This window comes from Anopheles marshallii, chromosome 2, assembly GCF_943734725.1.
Source record: "Anopheles marshallii chromosome 2, idAnoMarsDA_429_01, whole genome shotgun sequence".
NCBI lineage: Eukaryota > Metazoa > Arthropoda > Insecta > Diptera > Culicidae > Anopheles > Anopheles marshallii.
This window is the reverse complement of record NC_071326.1, coordinates 68,086,204-68,106,702: the sequence shown is the minus strand read 5'-3', so window position 1 is coordinate 68,106,702 and position 20,499 is coordinate 68,086,204. Positions and strand designations below refer to the sequence as shown.

Sequence of the window (20,499 nt, the reverse complement as noted above, 5' to 3'; positions counted from 1 at the left end):
CGTCACTAGCCGCTCCAGCACCATGGTCAATTATGGCCGATGGAATGACATGCCAAAGAGCAGGGGTTCGAAAAAACAGTGTGCCATTTTGTGACCATTGTTGCTTTCCCATAAAACCTAACCAGCTGCACGAAATGGTCGGTAGCATGCAAATGTTCACCACCGTGATATGGCATTATCGTTCCGCAATTTCATCTTCAGAGCGCATGTCGGATCAGTGGTTTCCAATACTTTCTTTTACAGCAACTTGATGAAGTTAGTAAGTAATAACCAAAAGTATTGTAAGTTTTTTGTTGTTGTAATATATCAAAGCACAAATGTCTAATGACTAAGACTGATGAGAAAGCCTGTCAATTAATTCTTCCTAATTGAGAAAATTTATGGTTTCTTATAAGCAGTTCTAACTGCAACGACTAATCGTTTGTTAAAAACTGCCTATACCTGATCGGAATTCTAAAATGGAACGACTCTCCATTGTGTTTTTCGAACATGATTTCCCCGCACCCCCAGTATTTCTACTCCTGGAACACAGCCAATTCCGTATTCAACTGGAACAAAGCAAGCACTGCCGGATGTGGCCGGACCGTGTTGTGTATCCAATTTAGCCGCTGTTCTTTTCAACGCTTGGTCCAAGTTGCTGCCTCGATCCGACCGTGCACTACGCTAAGAGGATCGCACTTCCCGTCTGGCAGCCAGTGCACTCGGTTCGTTTCCGGTTCCTGGTGGAGCAATTTCATAAAACTTGCAGCACAAACTGCAGTCTGCCGTGTAACGTTCCACTCTGTCGCATGCCGCAGAAGGGTCTTTTGTGCCGGTGGTTCACGGTTCGGGGTCTCGGTTTTGGAGCCCTCCATCCCACAGATGGTTACCAAGATGGATGGTAAAAACGATAGTACGAAGCGTGCCGTGTGACCAAAGCATCCCTCTGTTCTTCAGCCATTTAATTGTAACGGTGTGCTAGCTACGCTTAGTGCCCGCTATTTATCCTACGGCCAATGTGCTGCGGCAAACGGTGGTGGTGCCATTTTTTTCTCGTAACACGCTACACCAACGCAATCTGGCGGAAACGTAGTTAAACAGTGAAATAATTGCCAGCAAAGTGCTTCGGTAACGAACCATCATATTTAAAGCAATTAATGCGATGAAATAATGTAGTCGGTGTGATTTTGTTGTTGTTGTTCCATTTCCATAATGCTTTCACGTTGCAAAAAATTGGCCCGTTTTGGCCACAGCTTGGCAAGCACAACAAATATTGCAGATTAGTAAATAATGCAAAACTACGATGCCGGGTGCCAGCAGAAATAGCTCCTTTTCGCTGTCAAATGGTATTACAGATGGTCAAAGATGAAGCTATACATGGCTGCATGGCAAAGCAGCGTAGTACTATGAAATTTTAATTCAATTCAACAAAATGAACAACGAAAATTTGTTTTGATACCGTTGTAAGCTTTGTTACAAAAACTTTCGAAAACTATCAACTCTCAAATAGGTCTAATCGCATAGTGCATAGGTTTGATATTGCCTGGTTTGTATTTACTTTGCGCATGCCTGACTATTTTGACAGTACGGAATCAAGTAAATTTTTCCGTTCGTTGCAGCGTGTGATCACTATTTTTCATGATGAGACACGATTTGTGAAGAATTTTAAGGAATTCTTTGTATTTAGATTTTTTGCAATACGGTGATTTAACAACATCCTGCAGCTATTACTGCAATCTAGATTTGCATCGTGAATCGTGTTATTTTAACAAAAAAGGAAGCACTGTCTGTATTTAGTAATCGTTCAAAGTATCCAAAATCAATTGTCCTTACAACAATGGTCATGCAGCTTTTAGTGAGAGTAAGAATGAATGAAAGAATTAAATCTTATTAGTAAGTGAGTGAACTTGAATCACGGCGAAGAGTTGTTTTAACTCATTTGAGATATTACTTGCTCTCAGAGTTATTAATGTTTTTGTCATTTTGTCTGCCCATCCTGCATGCCTTCAAACCCTGCAATAATGTAACTCTTCCTAAAATTAACCAGGTATAGGTGAGTACGTTGCAATCAGTAACACCCTTAACACGACACATCATAACACTATGTGCAACACATACTTCGATACTCATGAGCTATTACACTTCGTATCGACTGTGAAATCATCCATGTATGGGTGAGTAATTACTCTCGTGGGTGAGTTGTTTAACACATGATTCTTTGTGCCGAATCATTCGCGTGTGAGTTGATGTGTGAATCATGATTTTTGGTGACTATCAACTCACTAGTGGGTGAGTATGTTCCCCCCTCCCCCCGCTGGTTTTCTTGAGATAACCCTTGAAAGAGTCGGTAAAAGAGTTAACAATTTTATGCAACTCATTCACTCTGAATTGAATCTTCAAAGTGAGATGTTATTCATATCTCTAGCAGTGCGTACTGAGTAAGAATCAATGAGTGAGTTGAATATTACTAATGAGTGAGTCAAATCGATACTCCACAAAGGAAACTCATAACTCATTAGCAAAGACATGTTATAGCGCATAGAACTATCATTATGTCTCTTTCTTTCTCTTCTTAACGTAACGACCTTCAAGGTCATGCCTGCCATATTTGGATTATTATATTTAATTTTATCGCGTAGCCGGATAGTCAGCTCTTCGTATGGATTGGTCTAGATGGGATTTTGAACCGGTCCTGTAGTGTGAAGGCCAACACCGTTACCAATACACCACCGGCCGCCCCTATCATTATGAAAGTAGTCCTTTGACATGACTTCTGTTAGGCAACTCACTCATGGACGAGTTGTTTAACTCATATAATTTAACTCACTCCCTGTTAGTGAGTTAAAAGAGTCGATTAAAGAATTAGCTCTTTTTAGTGACTCTTTTGCTCTGAATCAATCTACCTTAGTAAGTGGTTATTCTTATCACTACATTCAAGCGCATGTGGCCAAATTTCGGCAAAAGTACCCGTACGCCAAGATGATTGAGTGGTGCTACAATAGCGAACATCACGAACCGGAATAAGAATTTAAGAAACATCTGTACTCCTGTCCCAATCGTTGCTTTACTCGTTCTCAAATGACCGGATTCTTCATGCCAAAATGATAAGGAAGAAGGAAACAAGTAGGTCGTTGCAGTACCGGACGACGAAAACTTAGATGACATGGACGTTCTTTGTGGATGACATGGAAGGACTGTTTGGTAAACGTCAATGCGGATGCATAGAAACAAGATGTACGAAATGTACTATCTGTTACCAAAGTTCTTTACTATTATTCGTTTCTCGGTTAATAATAATATCGTATTTGTTCGACAAGATTGCTGTGGCGTATACGAAACCCATTTTTGGACACCAAAGTTCCTCTAGTATCCCTATACTACTCTTCAGTTTGTAAAATACTGAAGGTATAGCAGAATGCGGTTTTCATTCATTTCCTTCCCTGCATAAGTGGTTTTGGCTTTACCGAAACAGCACCATTCTTTGCTACATTTGTTATTAATGAACACATTGCTCAAAGCTCATCTCCGGTAAACGGAGATGTGCGGTTGAGGCTGGTAAAGTGCGACCAAATGGCCATCGCAAACCGGATCCGGGGAGGGGCTTTAAGCTGTTTCCGTCGTTTTCATTAGCGTGCGGCAACGGCGGAAAGGCTAACATGCCGGTACACTAGCTTTTCCTGTTTGTTGATGAGGCGACAGCGTTGGTCGCTTGTTTAAGGCCCCTGCAGGATTTACCGAGCCAGCGAGGGGGGGGGGGGGGGGGGGGACGCACAGGTACACTCGCCTAGCGGGAGCGGATGCGGTTATTCTTCCACTGAGCAAACATTGGGGAAACGTTGACTAACCAAATGGTACTACGGTCAGGCGTTTCACCACGTTGTTTAGGTCATTGTGTGCATAGGGAAATAAAACGCACCGTGTCGTATTTGTACAGGTGAGAACGATGGAGCCGGAAAAAGCGGCCACTGCTAAATGGGACATGGTACGGCCCGCCAGAATTTATCAACAATCACACCAAAAAGAATGGTGCACGCAAAAAAAATAACATAACCCGGTCGATGGTTGCGCCGTGTAAGACACCTTTACAACATGCCCATTGTGCGGTTACGGTTTTATAGAACGTGCTCAGGATATTGTTTGCTTTGTTAAGAAGATTCACCATCCCAGCAGCAACCACCAATGTTGACACGTGGTTAATGGTTGTATCTTGTGTTTTTTTACCTGTTTTTATTATGTTATGCATCCGCTGCAAGAGACTGAGCCTCGAAACAAAAGAACGTACCACTCGAGCACGGCTCTAAAGGAGGCTTGTCTACACACGTGAAGTGGGCCCATCCTGCAGGTGCATTGGCTACGACAAACGCTCCCTGAAATTAAAATACACACACACACTCACACACGCGCTGCATCACATCCTTCCGGCCCCGCATCCATGTATAGCTTGTGCAACGACGGCAGTGGATCATTAAAATGCAGTAAGACGTTGGCAACCACCGGCCGGAACACACGGAAAGGTGACGAAAGATAAAGGAGAACAATGAACACACTGCCGCATGTTGATTGCATGTTGCTTTTCGGGACAAAACAATCAAATTGTCGATCGATACAGTGGAGCTGGAGGAGGGTTATTGTGTGGTATGCGTTATCGTACACTTGTTGTTAAGACAAGTTTTCGATGGATGGAGAGAGAAAGTTTGAAAGTGTGGTAGATAGGAGTATAGTTTGAACTAGAGATGGGAAATTTAATTCTTTTTTGAGGATTTAAATCCGAGTTAAAAAGTTAGAATGAAGATTCAACTCTTAAACTCACTCTTCAGGATTTCAACAATTTAAAAAAGCAACAGGAGGGGAGGGTGGTAAGGTTGCTGCAGCCTTTATTTCATGAGTTGAAGGTCGTTGTGAAGAATTTAATCGTGAGTTAACTCCCAAAAGAGTTAATTTCCTCATTAGTGTTGTGTAGTGAAGAAGTGTTAAATCCTCATCATTTTTAATGATTTAATTCTTTGGGAATGAGTTAAATTGAAAACTTATATTATAATTATATTATTATTAAAGAATTATAAATACTCTTCTTCGCAATTAGAATTAACTCACTCCCTAGAAAGATTTGAATCATTAATTCGTTCGGAATCATTGTGCACATCACTAGTTTGAGCTGTCTCCAAGAAGTTCTGCATTAAATTTATTATTTCAAATATAACTTCACATTGCTACTAGTGAATCTGGTACCGCAATGTCAAGACTCTTCCACTTCCTTTTGTGACATGCTCGGACATTTCTGAAGTCTACCAGGACTGCGATAAGGCTTCTCGGTTTTGTCCTCAACCAAGACTCCATAAAATGTACAACTATGTAGAACTATGTAGAACTATAAACATTAATAGCAATATTGTCGGATATGTATTGCATTGCTTAAACACAATTTAAAAGAAATTCTAACATCTCAGCAAGATGCAGCGGTTAATTGTAGCCTTCCTCCCATCATACAAAATTCCACTTTCGTATCTCCCTTTACAAGTTTTCCTTTACTCAGCACGTAATTTTTGAAAGTTGTACGAGCCATAACTCACCTTAAATTACTTTTTTTTTTGCACCTTCCACCGTTGAACGGTGCACTTGCCCGCCTTTAAGATGCGCATTATAAATCCTTTCTGTACGGCACTTCATTACACAAATGGGCTAAATTTCGCTCATTAACTGCAAATTGAAAACAAAGAAACTCTTTCGCCAGGTAATTCTTCACCCATTATTTTTACTAAACAAAACGAAACGAAAAAAAGCGGGCCTGGGAAGTAAAAACTTTTCACCCGAAAACTGCTCAGTCTTTAAGTCTTTAATGTTACAGCTACACCTCCCGAAGGGACACGAAGTGCTTCGGTGGCCTAATCAGTTCACCGGTGAATTTAATGCGCGTCCACTTGCACAGCGTAGAGCATCCTGTCCCGGCCTTGCTTCATAATTTAAACTGTGACTGACAGCAATGTCAGCGAGCATTTGCTTACGAACGGTCGACCGGGGCTGGATCGTTGTCGCATTAAGTATCTTACACGCTGGCGTTTATGTTGGCAGGAGGGAAGAAAAGAAGTTAAGCACTAAAAATAGCTATCATTAGCTGGATCGATTAAATTACGGCCACTACGGTCCTCAGGCGTTGCATCGGACGCGCGTCCGTGTGGTGTTCGTTTAGTGGTTGTTTTGGTTGTGCACCAGTTCAGTTTAATGATGGAATATTCATAGATACAGTGAAGTGCTATCGGGTTTCAGTACAACGTTTATCTTTTGCTGTCGATGAAGAAGTGTACACTGATTTATCGATAAATTGCAGGAAAACATAAAGATTTCATGATACGGACGTAACAAAACCGTGTGCAGGGAATAAAAGTTAGTTTCATTACTTTTGCATAATGTGCCCCATTATGTCAATAATTAATAGACCTAGGAATCGCATTATGCTATGAAATGCGTTAAGGAATGGACTTGATAAATGTTCGATACCTAAGTTTCATAAAGTACGGTATCCAATTGCTTACTTTATTATTAAACCAACTACGGCTAGTTCACTGAAGAAATGGTTCTCTTGTTAGACAACTTTAGGCTCCACCTCATTACTAAGGACTAGGCGGATGCTTCTCCCTTTACGCATGTTACCTTCACATTACGCTGTAACGCTTTTCCCAGAAATACTCCTCACCAGTCCCGGAGAAAATGCAGGCATGTCTCATGTAAGCCATGCTGATTAAATATTTATCGTTCAATGCACCCGGGAGTAGTTGGTTCGTGTTGCGCCAACCGTTGGCGGGAAGGAGCACAACACAAGCAGTTGAAGGGCATTTTTTTCCAGGAATGAAACGAATCAATTTATTCTAGTAAAACGATACTCTAAATGGCATAGGTTTGAATGCTGAGCTTTGTACGATAGGCCGAAGAATGTAATACTTCAGCAATCCTTCAAATAAGCAACAACGTTCAGATAATATATTGCTGACAGTCTTATTTTTAGGGTATTCATTTAGAGGATCTCGACAACTCGTCATGTTTAGTAGTAAAATATGAGGTACAAATTGCATACTTTTAGGCGTGGTGAGCTCATTATTTGGAGTGCACATCATCAAGAACATTATAAAATACACTTAACGGACAGCTCTGTTCGCACACATTAGCATTGGCAGCTAGTGTTTACTGTCCCGGCTTGTGTTTGATGATGAAAATGACTTTGACATCCTTCTTTTGAGAGGGTTCTGTACGTTGCGTATGGCCACAGTCACGCAATCGCAAGCTGACAGTGGTAGAGATTCCGTTGCAAACAGGCATCATCAATCATTTTGCCGTGAGCGTCCTATGTGGTGTTAAGCAATGGTGTTTGTGTTCGTATGAGCTTTGAGGGACACCGTTAAATTGTTTGGCGTAATAAATGGTAAGAAAGAAAGGTAAAGATGACGTACATCTTTCGGACGACATGTGGGCAGTTAAAATGTGTTTTCATAATAACCATTTGCAAACATCATCGTCGACAGTGAAATCAAATTTCCTTGGCTACGAAAAAGGCTTTTCTGCTAACGAAAAATCACATGAAAGCCGTACAAACATAAAAGCTTACTTCCGCAGAGTAAATGAACCTTCGTGTCGAGCTTGATTGATGACGGGGAGTAAATTTGGATGGTGTGCATTATTTCCCGGAAGCTCTGCAAATACCAATACGTGCTTCTTCGGCATATTCAGCACCGAGTTTAGCGGAAACTTTGAAAGGTAATATATCCGGAGATTGTAGGCACGGTTCGCAGCAATCAGGATATGAAAAGCTTAATTCCAGGGGTTGGTAAACCATCGAGCATATTTATCACCCCTTTCTTTTATGAACAACCGCCTTAATGTATGCAATGATACACTATAATGAGACACTTACAGTTTTGGAACAATAAGAAGATTTAGTACAAAACGGCTCGAGCTGCATAACTTGTAGTATTTAGTTGTTGCTGCTGAATTGAAGCTGTCTCCTTTATTCTTCACTATTCTATTTTCTTTATTTTCGCTCATAAAAACATTTTGAATTGCTTGTGGGCGTAAGTGTTCAATAATAAAGTTTGCCGACCTCTGGCAGATGCAGGCAAGCAATGCGAAAATAGATCCAGCCCCAAGCACGCCGGAGGCAATCGACATTATTGTGTGCCTAGCAGGAAATCAATACTTGCCCCGGGTGATGAACAGCGGTGGCAAGCGAATGCACTCCCAGTGGTGGTACAGGGATCCGTATACCGACGTATTGCAATCAAATAAAGCCACTGTCATCGATTTGTGCTGCGTTGAGCAACGAACACGCGTCGGCTTTTTTTTTCGTCCCGATTGGTTCATTTTCAAACTACACACAAAGCAAAATAGGAAGCTGAGCAGTTAAAGAACGAAAACACTGGCGAAGGGAAAAAGACAACCCCCGAGGCGCCATTCAGTCTCCAGAGCAAGACTTCTGTGCGGTTCCAGGGAATGCTTTGCGTTGGCAGTCATACAAGCACGCAAAAGCTTCCACAGTTCTCCGTTCGGACTCACATTTCGCGCGGTTCCGAAGCCCCGTCGGTGCGTATCTCGTGCTTTCGGTGGCCATTCAGCTTGCTTGGCCGTTTCATTGCGTCTGTCTGTTTGTCTGTCTGCCAGACAGTCTGACTGTCAGATCGCTGCCCAATTATGGCGTAACCAAAGCGATGGGGATAAAAAACATCTCTCAAATATTCAGCGCTAAGGAACATATCTTAGCGGTAGGTTATGAATGAGACCAACAAAGCACGGGAAATGTTTATCTTTCACCAACAATCTTAGCTATGTTTCACGCCTTGGGAGTTGCCTTCAATCATAGCCCGTGTCTACGGGGGAATAGAAGTTGATAGTGAAATTAATGTTTATCTGCTGAAGTATTTCCCACAGGGCGTTGACATAATGCTGACGTTTCAATCCAAAGGTGGAAGAGTGAGTGTGTCATTTCGAGATTGCTAAACCCATCCCTTTGATGTCGCTTGTGGACGTTACAAACATTCGGTTTGTCTAGACAGCAATGTGTTCTTGAATGTTTTCCGAACACAATGGGGTTGTGTCATCATCGCAGGGGAAACTGTTTCCGTTCGCATTTGAACATTGTTTCAGAATGTTCCAACACTATTTTATCGATACTATCGAACGACAATAATCAAACGCTACTTGCTTCGGTTGTCAGTTTATCTGACAGTTTGGGCACTATCAAAGCTCAACATTACGCTATGCATGTTCAAGATGTTCCATTTTTTATGCAGATTAGGTCTGATACGAAATGCTCAAAAGTAGCTTTGCCCACAACGTTGCAGAAGGTTTTTTTCTCTATTTGTATTCAACCTTGCGAACAGATTTGCACAACAAATGCTTTGAGCAAACTCTCCTTCGAATGTAAGACACACTGCGAAAACAAACAGCTCCCCAAAGCTGCAAAGCAATTCGTAGCAACGAACACAAACTCCAAAGAACTCCTGTTCCTTTTCGCCCTACGATCGGAAGACAATCGTACTACGGCCAAAACGCCAAACATATCGAACTGTTGTACGGTGTTCATATTTGTGTTTCGCCGCTGACGTGAGCGTTGGAAATCGATTTTACGGATCAGAAGCTTCGAAGCGAACCGTGAATATTCGTTTCGGTGTTGCCGTGGCACACTCGACAGTACTGGCCGAAAAAAATGCCTGCTTTTCTATGCTCTATGCTGCACGAGTAAGGAATCTAATCGACATTAGAGCACCTGTGTGTTATCCTTTGGATGTCCTGTTAATGGGGATTTTTTCGCTGCAGTATGCGATCGTTAGCAACAAATAGGACTGTCGTGGGTCTTACGTTCACTTTCTCAAGATTCGACAATGCTTTTTGTTATATTTGACGTTATAGAGAACAAACATTAAATAATACATTAATACAATAATACAAATAATACAACAGTATTTCATTTAGTTTCGAGTTAGCAATGGCTGTAATGTTTGTGAGAACTACAGTCAAGTCTCTCTAACTCGCAAAATGAAGGGACCACTATCTTGCAGCTTTGAAAAAAAAAACACTTGGAATCACGAGCTGTCATTGACCAAAACACCAAAACACGACTACCTTCGAGAGACATTGGTGTACAGCATGTGCAGCTTAGGGAATGTGATGTTAGGAAGTCTTTGCTGTTTTGAGAGACATAAAATGTATTAAAAATGAAAGCATTGTAAAAAATGTACAATTTAGGGAGACTTGCAATTTTTGACAGATATTACCTTAGAGAGACTGGAGTGTATATACTAATGCAAAGTTTGCTTTAAGTAAAGTATTTGAATACGATTCCCTTTTATTTAAACTTATACATATTTTCTATTTCGTCACTTTTATGAGAGCAAAATGTACTGAAACTCTTGATTAAGTAGATATTAGACGCAATGTATTTTTTTTATTTCATTAAAACGGCCTAATCGTAACGGCTTATTTTTACCACGTAACTGGATAGTTAGTCCTTGTTACGGGGGGTTAGGTCCGCATGGGATTTTTCCTCAGTTCTGTCGTGTAAAGACCGGCGCCACTACAAATACTCCACCGGACCGCGCCCAATGTTGACTGCAAATAAACCCGTTTTAGTTCAACACTGAGGAATTCAGCGGAACTCGTTATCATGTATGCTACCTGCTTTATAATTTCCTTAAAATCATATAATTTACAGTTATTAGAAAAGGAAAATTAACCACAGGCTTCCATTTGTTTTGTGCCTAAAATTATTATATACAATGTACTCAAAAACGTTTTTATTTAATGTAACAAGCGACGGTTCATTTATGCAGTAATGTTCAGCTCGGCAAATAACAAAAGATGTCAACTCAACCATACACAACTCCCTCTCAGTCTAGTCTGGTAATAAGGCAAATGAAACGTTTCCGCATAATTTGGTCATCGATTCGGAATGTGTTTCTATCGCCGCTTAACCATTATGCGGTCTCGAGCGGTGAGGAGCACTGAACCTACCCGGAAACCATCCAGCGGTAGGCTCTCGTTCAAAATATCGCAATATGCAAATTGAAGCGTAACCATTGGCGTTGATGTTAAATTCATGAAACAATAGTTGAGAAGAAATCCGTGCCGTGCGTACTGCACCAGAATTCGAAATCAGAATTTCGCATTCATGTCAAAACGGTTCATTCGAGCTCGCTTCAGGGTGATTGAGAGTGCGTTACTGCTTTTTTTTCCTCCATTCTCACACTCAAGCACTCTGTGGCAATTCCACTGTAAGTGGTGGTGTTTTGCAGCGCGCCGTCAATAGCTGCTGGCTCTTCAGGTCGTTATAAAATATTTTCCACGACCTGGTGGCGGTGTACGGGCGAAGAGAATGTAAGTAAAATGAGAAAAGCCCGAATCGGAAAGAATCGGTTTTATTGCCCATCGTACAAAGAGAAAAAACAACCGTAGCAAGATAAATGAAGATTGTTTCGTGCTTGAAGATGGTGCCTTTCCTTCCTTCAATCAACTAAATGAGTGTCCAATGACAAATGATAGCTTAAAGCACCGCTGTGCAAGATTTATGGTTGTTACCGCCTCGGACAGTCAGTGTTTACTTTTTTTAAGAAACAAATACTTTTCAAGCGAAAGCTGGTAATTGAGGTAACATAAAGTAAATAAAGTAGTATCAAATTTCAATTAGAGTCAAAAAAATATCTAAATGTTGTACTATTTAGTATAAAAGTATGCAATACTATGGATTAGTGTCAGGATTTAGGACGGTAAAAATGATCGAGAAATGTACACAAACATTGCACATAATGATGAAGTGTTCAAAACGTTGCATACATAAGGGCGTTTGCATAGGGGACAATAACTCAACAATAAGGTACTTGTATTGGGTAAATTAATTAAAATCGAATAAATAAAACAGTTGCTGGAAAAATATTCCTAGACTTTCCTAAGTATTCTCTATTTCTTTATGAATTCCTTTTCTTATTTTCCCGACACGTGAAAAAATGAAAATAGGATGAAAGACTTAAAAAATGGTATTTTTAGCATATTTTCAAAATGTGGAATTTGTCATCAAAAAATCCAATCAGGACTATTTCATGCGTAGGAAAGGTGTGAAAATGTTGCCTTTTACCGTTTAAGCGCAGCAGAATCTCGTTGATGAAATGAAACCGTAGAAAAAGAGCCACAAATGAAAATAAACAAGAATAAGACAAAAAAAGGAAACGGAAACGGATTTAAATGTGGGAAGGAAATCTAATTTACGCTTTCCAAATTCGTACAGTGACAAACATTTGTAAAACAAAAAAAAAGCACACACACAGCGTCATCTTGTTGCACAAACGGAACCAGGTGTGGTAGGAGTGGAACGGAAGGAAAGAGACACAAACATGTCGCCTACGGAAAATATACGCCCGCAGCAAATTGGATACGTTAAATTGGGGCAGGTATTTTTGGTCGGGAGTGAAAATTCGGTGACGGATATTTCGAACGGAAATTATTAGCGATGTCAGAGCGCTGGAGCACTGCGTGCGTTGGAGTAGGCTAATGTACTTTGTAGAAAGGAAAATTGGTTTGTTTTCATGGGAAAAATTAAGGTTATAAATCAAGCAACCACTTAATCAGTTTAGCAGTATATACAAAAAAAAAAGAATTTTGTATGAAAATTCATGAAAATGACATTAAAAAAAACTTAACATAATAATTGAACATTTAATATAACAACAAAAAAATTAACAGTACGTTTAAAACCAACGACCGGAACGGTGACTCAACCGGCAGTCAACGCGAGTACCACTAATGAAGCGTTTGATGCGTTCCGTTTTGCGCAATCAAAGCGAAGCAGTCGCAGACGCAATCTAATTATAGCCAAACAAAGTGCTCGCAATTTCAAAACGGGCTATATTGGGATGTGCAGCACAACGGGTGAACGGGTTCGGGAGTGAAGCGTCGCTAGACCGGTGGAATTGAGTTTCGAAAAATTGTAATTCGATGACAGTTATTGCCTCGAAGGTAATGCTTCAATTTATGACTATTTTGTTGTCTTTTCTTCAGCATTGTGCCGGATGGAAAGCAAGGAAATCTACTCCACTTTTTATCGTTTCACCATAATTTTGTTACTCATTTATTGATTTTATTTTTACCTTAGAAATGTTAGGTTGGATTGTTGATTTTGCCGAAAATTTCATAAAACCTTGGTAAATTGTACTGGAGTGTGTCTAATAAATTAAATAAAAAATTCAAGGCCCACTAGTATCCCAACGAGGGTGAGATGAAATGCTACCACCTCGTTGAAAGGATAATCTTCGGCGCATTATCCAAAAGAAAGAATGAAAGAAAGGAAAAACCTTCCCAGCCATAAACCCATGCACGAGCTGGCACAAATGTGACCTACTTTTTTGGGTTTGCAGGAACGGCTGATAAGGCTCCTCTTTGCTCGGTTCCCATTTATTCGTGACTTTTCCCACGAGTCCTATACGGGTGTACGGTGGTAGTCCTGCGAACGTATCCAAACTGCCTGCTGTTGCCATCGGCAGCCAGTTCTGATTTGGTATCGGTTGGCATAAAATATTAATAGAGTCCAAAAAATGTACAAATAATTGTACCAGCCAAAACCACTGGTGGTATAACGATGTTTACCGAGCATCTTTTTTTTGCGTGCTATCGGATAACAGCGGCCATAGCTGGTTTGGGCAAGCAGCATGAAAGCAGATTGTGCTATCGGTTGCGGTAATTGTACACAAAATGAAAGGTGGTGTTTGTAGAGCGATTTAATAGAGCGCCACTGTTATTAAGAAGGTTTCCTTTATGTTAAAATAAGCCTATCCAACCTTTCCATAAGTTGCTTCCTGACGGACTAAAACTTCCGCTCCTCCGAAACAAAAATACCAGACGCCTCCACCAGCACTACTATTTGGCTATATAATAGTTTAACAGTATTATTATTGTTACTGTTATCGAATGTTTAAGTTAAAAAAACAACACACAGAAATAATACAGAAAAATATGCTCCAGACTTCATACTCGTAATACCGCGATACTTTCCAGCATAGCGCAAAAATTCCCATAAAGCAAATACATGAAAGAACCGAACAGATTTATTGTGCTGGTAAACCGGGACCGGGTTTGTTCATCAGAAGCAGCAACAGCAAAAAAAAAACAACCCGTCGAAGTATATTCAAATAAACCGACCAAACAACCAGCAGTACGCGCACAAACATGAATTTCTCACGATGAATTCCAGAGCTCGCAGCCCTGCAGTGAACCGTGCATCGCATCATCAAACGAATGCGTAATACATAGCGGCACTATACAAAAAAAAAAGAAATGGCAGCCATGGCAGCATGAAACAGGCATTCTTTCACAAGGCAAAACATCAACTTTGATGGAATTTATACGAAATGAAATCATTCGGGAAAAATACCACTGCCCAGCCGGGCGAAGCTTAACTAAGTCGATCGCAGGGGCTTCGCAGAATTCTGCTGCATTGCTTTCCGTTTTTTTAAGTTTTGTATTATTTTTTTTTGTCTATTTGACTAGTTCGCTTAAATGAAATTATATTGTTTTTTGTGCAACGATTTACTTAGAACTTTAATTAAATGGATTTCGTGGATGTAAGTAACAATTCTATTTAAATAATTAATTTGGACTTCAGACTGCTAAAGAGCAGAGGATATGAAATTCAAATGGCATATTAGCGCCCCCACTGCTTCCTTACCGGGCAGACTGGCGTCAAGTATCATCTTGAACAGCAAGCCAGTTCTCAGACGGTGCTGTAAACTTGTGCAAAAGTTCCACAAAAGCAATCTAGTGGTGGTGGCCGCTTTGATATTTACTATTCTTCTCCCATTGCCATCGAAATATAGCAATCCATTACGAGTAGCGGTTCACAACGGACTTTTAGCAACAATAGGAATAAAACTCAATAGAAATTTGTGAAATACGACAGCTAAAAACACCGAATGCAACTACCACAGCGAAATCGTTTATCGTAATTGAACGGCGGCAGTTTGAGTGATGTCAGTTTGCAATTCGTTTTTGCTACACTTTGCCGTGGTTGGGTAAGCGAATGGGGAATAAATCTTCGTTTCAGCAATGCACCGAAGATAGTAATGAATATTGATTTTCGATTATGGACACTGGATAAGGAAAGGTTTTCCAAAGTAAAACTTTTTTGAAGCTTCATCAATTTGTTGATCAGATTTTTCCTTCCTTTCGCAGTGTAATTTTTCTGGATTGATTGATTGATTGATCTGCATTTCTTGAACTAGGTTTTCTTTTATTGTATGAAATGTCATTTAAGGGCTTCCTAGGTTTTATAGGTTATTTTTATGTATCTTGTGTCTTGTGAACTCCATTGCCTGTAACACTAAAGCACTAGGCGCCTCCACGGGATCTATTGGGTTTTGGTCTATTATGTATGTTCTTCCACAATTTTATTTATCTTTAGCTATGAAAAGAATTTGACGTGTTTTATACGGTCGTGAATAAGACTTGATACAAGTCTTGTGAAGTCTGGTGACACTTTCCACGTCTGGAACGCTGAAATACTAGGCGCCTCCACCAGGACTAATACCAGGCTGTATAGTGGCTTATTAAGCTGACTGTTGTTACCATGTCATTGAATATTTGCATCATCCACTTTTTCTCGTCATTAGATTACTTGCAAAATTTATTATACCACTTCAGATAACGTCAAAGCGACAATCTACTTTAAACAATTGAAAATTAACTCAAACACAATCATTAGCAACACTGTTATTGTTATGGCCAACCTGTCATAATTACCCGCTACCTGTCGCTCACGATGTCAGCCAGAACTGTCGATCATTCTAATCTGACGGTATAAACAACCGTTGTCAGCTGCTTGCCAAAAGCAAACGCTACCGCAACCGATGATGTTTTATGTTGTTTTTTTTCTCCGTTCTCTGCTACTGGCATTGTTGCAAAGCGACCCTTGCTGAATGTGGCTGGGAACGTTTTCCAATCAACAGATTATTTGCTGTGTGTGCTACTATTGAACCGATGTCACAGATCGGGGTGAGAAAAAAGGCACAACGGTTGCATGTTCTTAAAGCATGCAGCTCGCTCCCGTACCGTTCTTTATGGGCGTTCGTTGGCTCGAATGTTCATTTGTTTACCAATTTGATGGTTTGCCAAGAAGCATGATACATTTCTATCCTGCCCAAAACACAAGACCGGCTCGACGACGGCAACAATAAAGTTGAAGGTTTTATTTGCATGATGCTCTCCTTTCTTCGTGCTGGATGGAAATGACAGCGAGTCTCTTTTTGCTTCTTTTTAATATAAAAGCTTCTGCTCGTATGAATTCTCAATCATCCGGCATTTTTCGATGGTTTCTTATGGAAAAAAAACAATTCCTATCGTGCTTTATGAACCCGTTTGTTAATTATTTATAGAATGCAACCAACAAACCATGTACGGTCCGGCCCATCAATCTTAAACAACGAGCGAACAAGTTACAGCATAAATCATGATCAGAAAAGCAACCACCTTCTTAGCCACTTGTTCAAGCCAGATTACGTAACACCGATCCGTGTAGAACACTTTTCGGCTACATGCCCGGAAAAACCCCGATTTTCCCAACGCCACAACCAACTCACAAGGACACCGATCAACTGAAGTCACTTCGGAAGCGTTTGACCTTACACAGTTTTGCTATCCGGTGTGGCACCCCGGAAGGCTCGAGACGACCATAAATTCAGTCTCGCACCATTAAACGGATGGCAAACTAATGGAACAGAAGAGCAACAACGGTACGGAAGGCGTACGTGGCCTGGCCGCATCGCTGCCAAAACAAGACACATTCGCCAATGTTCTGCATTGCGAAAAATTGGGTCATCGTACGATATTACTTCTAAGCGTTCGCTACCCGATGCCAACAAGTCTGGCGAGTGAGCGATATCGGCGAGCGAGTGAAATACTGTACCACCGAAGGTGGTCGAACGGGTAAGTGTTGTTTTCCCGTGTACAGTTGGTGATATCATCGTAAATCCGTTTTCCCACTCGGTTCGGTTCAGTTGTGTGCGGTAAGTGTTGTTGTTTTGCTTCTTCTGCCCGAACCGGAAGCGGGACAATGGGAGTGCAAGAACAAAACAAAGCAAACGATAAAGAAGAAATAACTTGCGAAACGTGTGAAAGCTTTTGGCGTCGAAAATTCTTCATGGTCTCCTTTGGAAACGATTGCACGGGAAAATCCTGCAACAGAGCTGGAACGTTGATGGGGTCGTGTGGTATGCACACACGCATATAAACCCCCTAAATTGAGGATGCATAACGACAAAGATGTGGCTGTGCGCGTTACAGTTGGGTGATCCGTACACCACAACCACCAGGCGTCTCCATCGGCGAAGGACACAGTCATGCGATTTTTTGGAAGAATTATGCTATCCTTTTTTTGCAGTAGCTGCTCGTTATTATCTGTAGGATATTTCAGATCTGAAGACCTCGTTTGCTAGCCCACAGTGAAGGTGAAATGAAGCAACACATTCCACAGCATTAGGGCAGCCATGAAAAACGCAAGTGTTCTCCTGCTGTGTGGGAAAATGTTTTACCGACCACCCACACGTATCCTTCCCTGGTTGGGAGGAATTCTTTCACTCGCCAGTGTGGGTTGCAAAAACCAGAGCAAATGTCTGTTGCAACAAGATCGTTTTAGCCGTATCGTAAACCAACTTCGTTTGCGTCACACGTCATCCTTAAAATGTCACCCGAAGGCGGGAGATACATATTTTAGCATTACTGCTTTTGATTATAAATGCAGACATAATTTCGTGGTAAATGTTTTCTTCAATTTCATGAACTGTAGTGAACCGCTTATCCGAATGTTTTCCGAACGGGGGTCGGTTTATCCGTCGAAAAAATGAATTTATTTTAAGAGTCAAATATATTTTCTAACAAACTAATATCAGACAAAGAATCTGACAAGTTCAGGGACTATAAAGATAATCCTCGAGCTACGTGATATTCATTTGTAGCACCTGAAATGCTCAATGTATAACGAGCAGATGAGTATGTCGACTCTATAGCTTACAAGTATAAACGATATATTGTACATTTCGCCCAATGTTATGTAGGACCCAGACCCTTGGAATTGGGATCATTATTACATTTGGAATTTTTGTATGGACTTGGCACTTCATATCACGTTTGACAGCTTTGCCGTGAAAAAGAAATCGGTCCTACATTAAATAAAACCTGTCACCATCAGGTATTTAGTTGTCAACTTTCGGTGAGTGCGGATAAACGACTTGTTACTTTAATCAACTTTTTTAACCCTATCCGGCACTATTTTTTATGAACGCAAACATAGTAAATATGTCGATAAGCTTAGTTCAAGCGGACATAATAAGACAGCGGATTCTCCCTACTTATAGTTTAATTATTTGCAAATATGCCCTCGCTTACCTGTAGATGATCTAGCAACGCTTCCAGACCCCGATCGCTGATGGAGGAGCACCGCAGGCTTAGCGAATGGACGTGTTTCGAAGCAAGTGGGAAGGAGTGGACCAGATCCAGCGCATCCTCGTCGGTCGCACCCATCAGACAGACGGCATGGAAGCTGCGCCGGATGAGCGAATTGTACAGCTTCACCCGGTCCTGGTTGGTGGTCTGGCGCAGTTCGCGACACTGCAGTACCGGCACGAGCCCGCTCCAGTAGCGCGGACTACGGTACAGCAGGTCGCGCCACTTCTGACAGACCTGCGCCAGTGTGCAGCGCTCGTACGACGTGAAGTACAGGAAGAACCGGGCCAAGAATCGTTCGTCCTGCAGCAGCTGCTCAATCGTGAGGATCTGCGGCAGCGCCAGCTGCGACTGTCCCATCTTACCCGTGCCGCCGAGATGGTGATGGTTGAGCCCGCCACCGTGCTGATGATGCGGCCCAATCTTTCTCAGCGATTGAGGTGTGTTTGACTGGGACTTGCCACCGCCAGCTCCCGAACCCATGCCCAACATCGAGCCACCGCCTTTACCGCCCGCGGTGTTCGTACCACCCGCGGTGTTGGACACACGGGACGGTTTCTCGGGTGCATGGCCACCTCCTCCCACTCCACCACCACCACCACCACCAACACCACCACCGCCGGACTGTGATTGGCCGGCGGTTTGTATGGTGAGGTTGCCGGCCGAGTTGCTGGAGTTGCTAGAGCTACTGGAACCCCCGCACAGCACGTTCGTGACGCGCTCCATCACGCTAGCCTTCTCGCCGGATTTGCCACCACCGCTGCCATGATGGTGCTTCGACCGCAGCCCAAGGCCGTTGATGCGTTTCGATAGTTCGGCCGAGGCACGCTCAACCACTCCCTGGGCGGATATGGAGGACATCTTCAGCATTCAACACAAACACAACCACACACACACACACACGTAAGTGCCCACCCGAGCAGGCCACTTTTGCGTAGACACACACACACGCGTACGCGGGGAGGGAACTACACAAACACTTGGAGTTGTGCTACTTCGGGTCACTCGGTCACAACTCGGTTGGGGGGCCACTATTTCGTACGGAAGATTAGTAATACCACTTGCACACGCTGCAAACACTGCCACATGGACGTTCCGAACGCTAACCACCCGGGAGGTTTCCACTCGGTTCACCAGCCAAAAACACAACCGCTGCTAGTCGATGATTGTGCTGCGTGGAGAGGAGAAAAGAGAAGCTCGCTTGATGAGGTGGAACGAAATGCAATTTGGCAAAGCACTTGGAGAGAGAAAAAAAAGGGAAGGTGATTCTCGCCACAACACAACCACACGTACACATTTTGACAGTTTTCCGTCACGCGATGAAAGGATCAAAAATCCTGTCCAGCGATCGAAGTAGCCAATTTATCTTGTGCGTGGTTTATTTTTTTTCTATTTCCTTAGTTTCACACACACAAAATGTCTAACTTCTAGCGCTTTCCTAACGAAATTGATAACATTTTGGTGGAACTTTTTCGTTTCACATGTGTTTTTTTTTTCATTGTTTTTCTTTAGTTTTTGCTTTGTTTTGATAATGTGTATTGGCAAATGGGTGAATGAACCGCTTCCACACTCCGCGACCCAAGTGCTTATCGTACGAAAGGCAATGCTTTTGCTTTGCACCGTCGCAATTTTTCATCGATTTTTGAACACGTTTTGTAACACATGCACCCACACACACAAACACACATACATGCCAGCAGGGAAAATTCCCTTTTTCCTGTGAACACTGACTGCACTGGATTATTTGTGAGGTTTCCGTGAGCTCAAAGGTTCGTTCAAAAAGGAGTTAGCGACCAAAATAAAGTTTTAATTTATTCCTTTTGAGGATATGAGGACTTGTTGTAATACAAAGAGAGGGGTTTTTAATTATATTTCTGTCATGATGCTTTAGATAAAGTCCTTTTTTATTTAGTTCATAATTTAGATAAATTTCTCTTTATTATTATTTTAAAACTAAAGAATACTTGAACAATTGTGAGTCCCATGAGAATTTAACCAAACGGCTGTTAAATTTAGGTGAAAACGATCGTTTTTCATTCTTCCATAATCCTTTTATGC

General features: G+C 41.7%; 1 protein-coding gene across 1 annotated transcript in view; it reads right to left on the bottom strand.

Moving 5' to 3' along the window:
- The window catches only part of LOC128706796 (F-box/LRR-repeat protein 16), a 33,473-nt gene extending 14,162 nt beyond the window's left edge, over nt 1-19,311 (bottom strand). The window contains exon 1 of the mRNA XM_053801737.1: nt 18,385-19,311. Within this exon, the coding sequence (XP_053657712.1) occupies nt 18,385-19,311 (927 nt within the window). The remainder of the gene's footprint in view (nt 1-18,384) is intronic.
- Nucleotides 19,312-20,499: the final 1,188 nt, after the last annotated feature.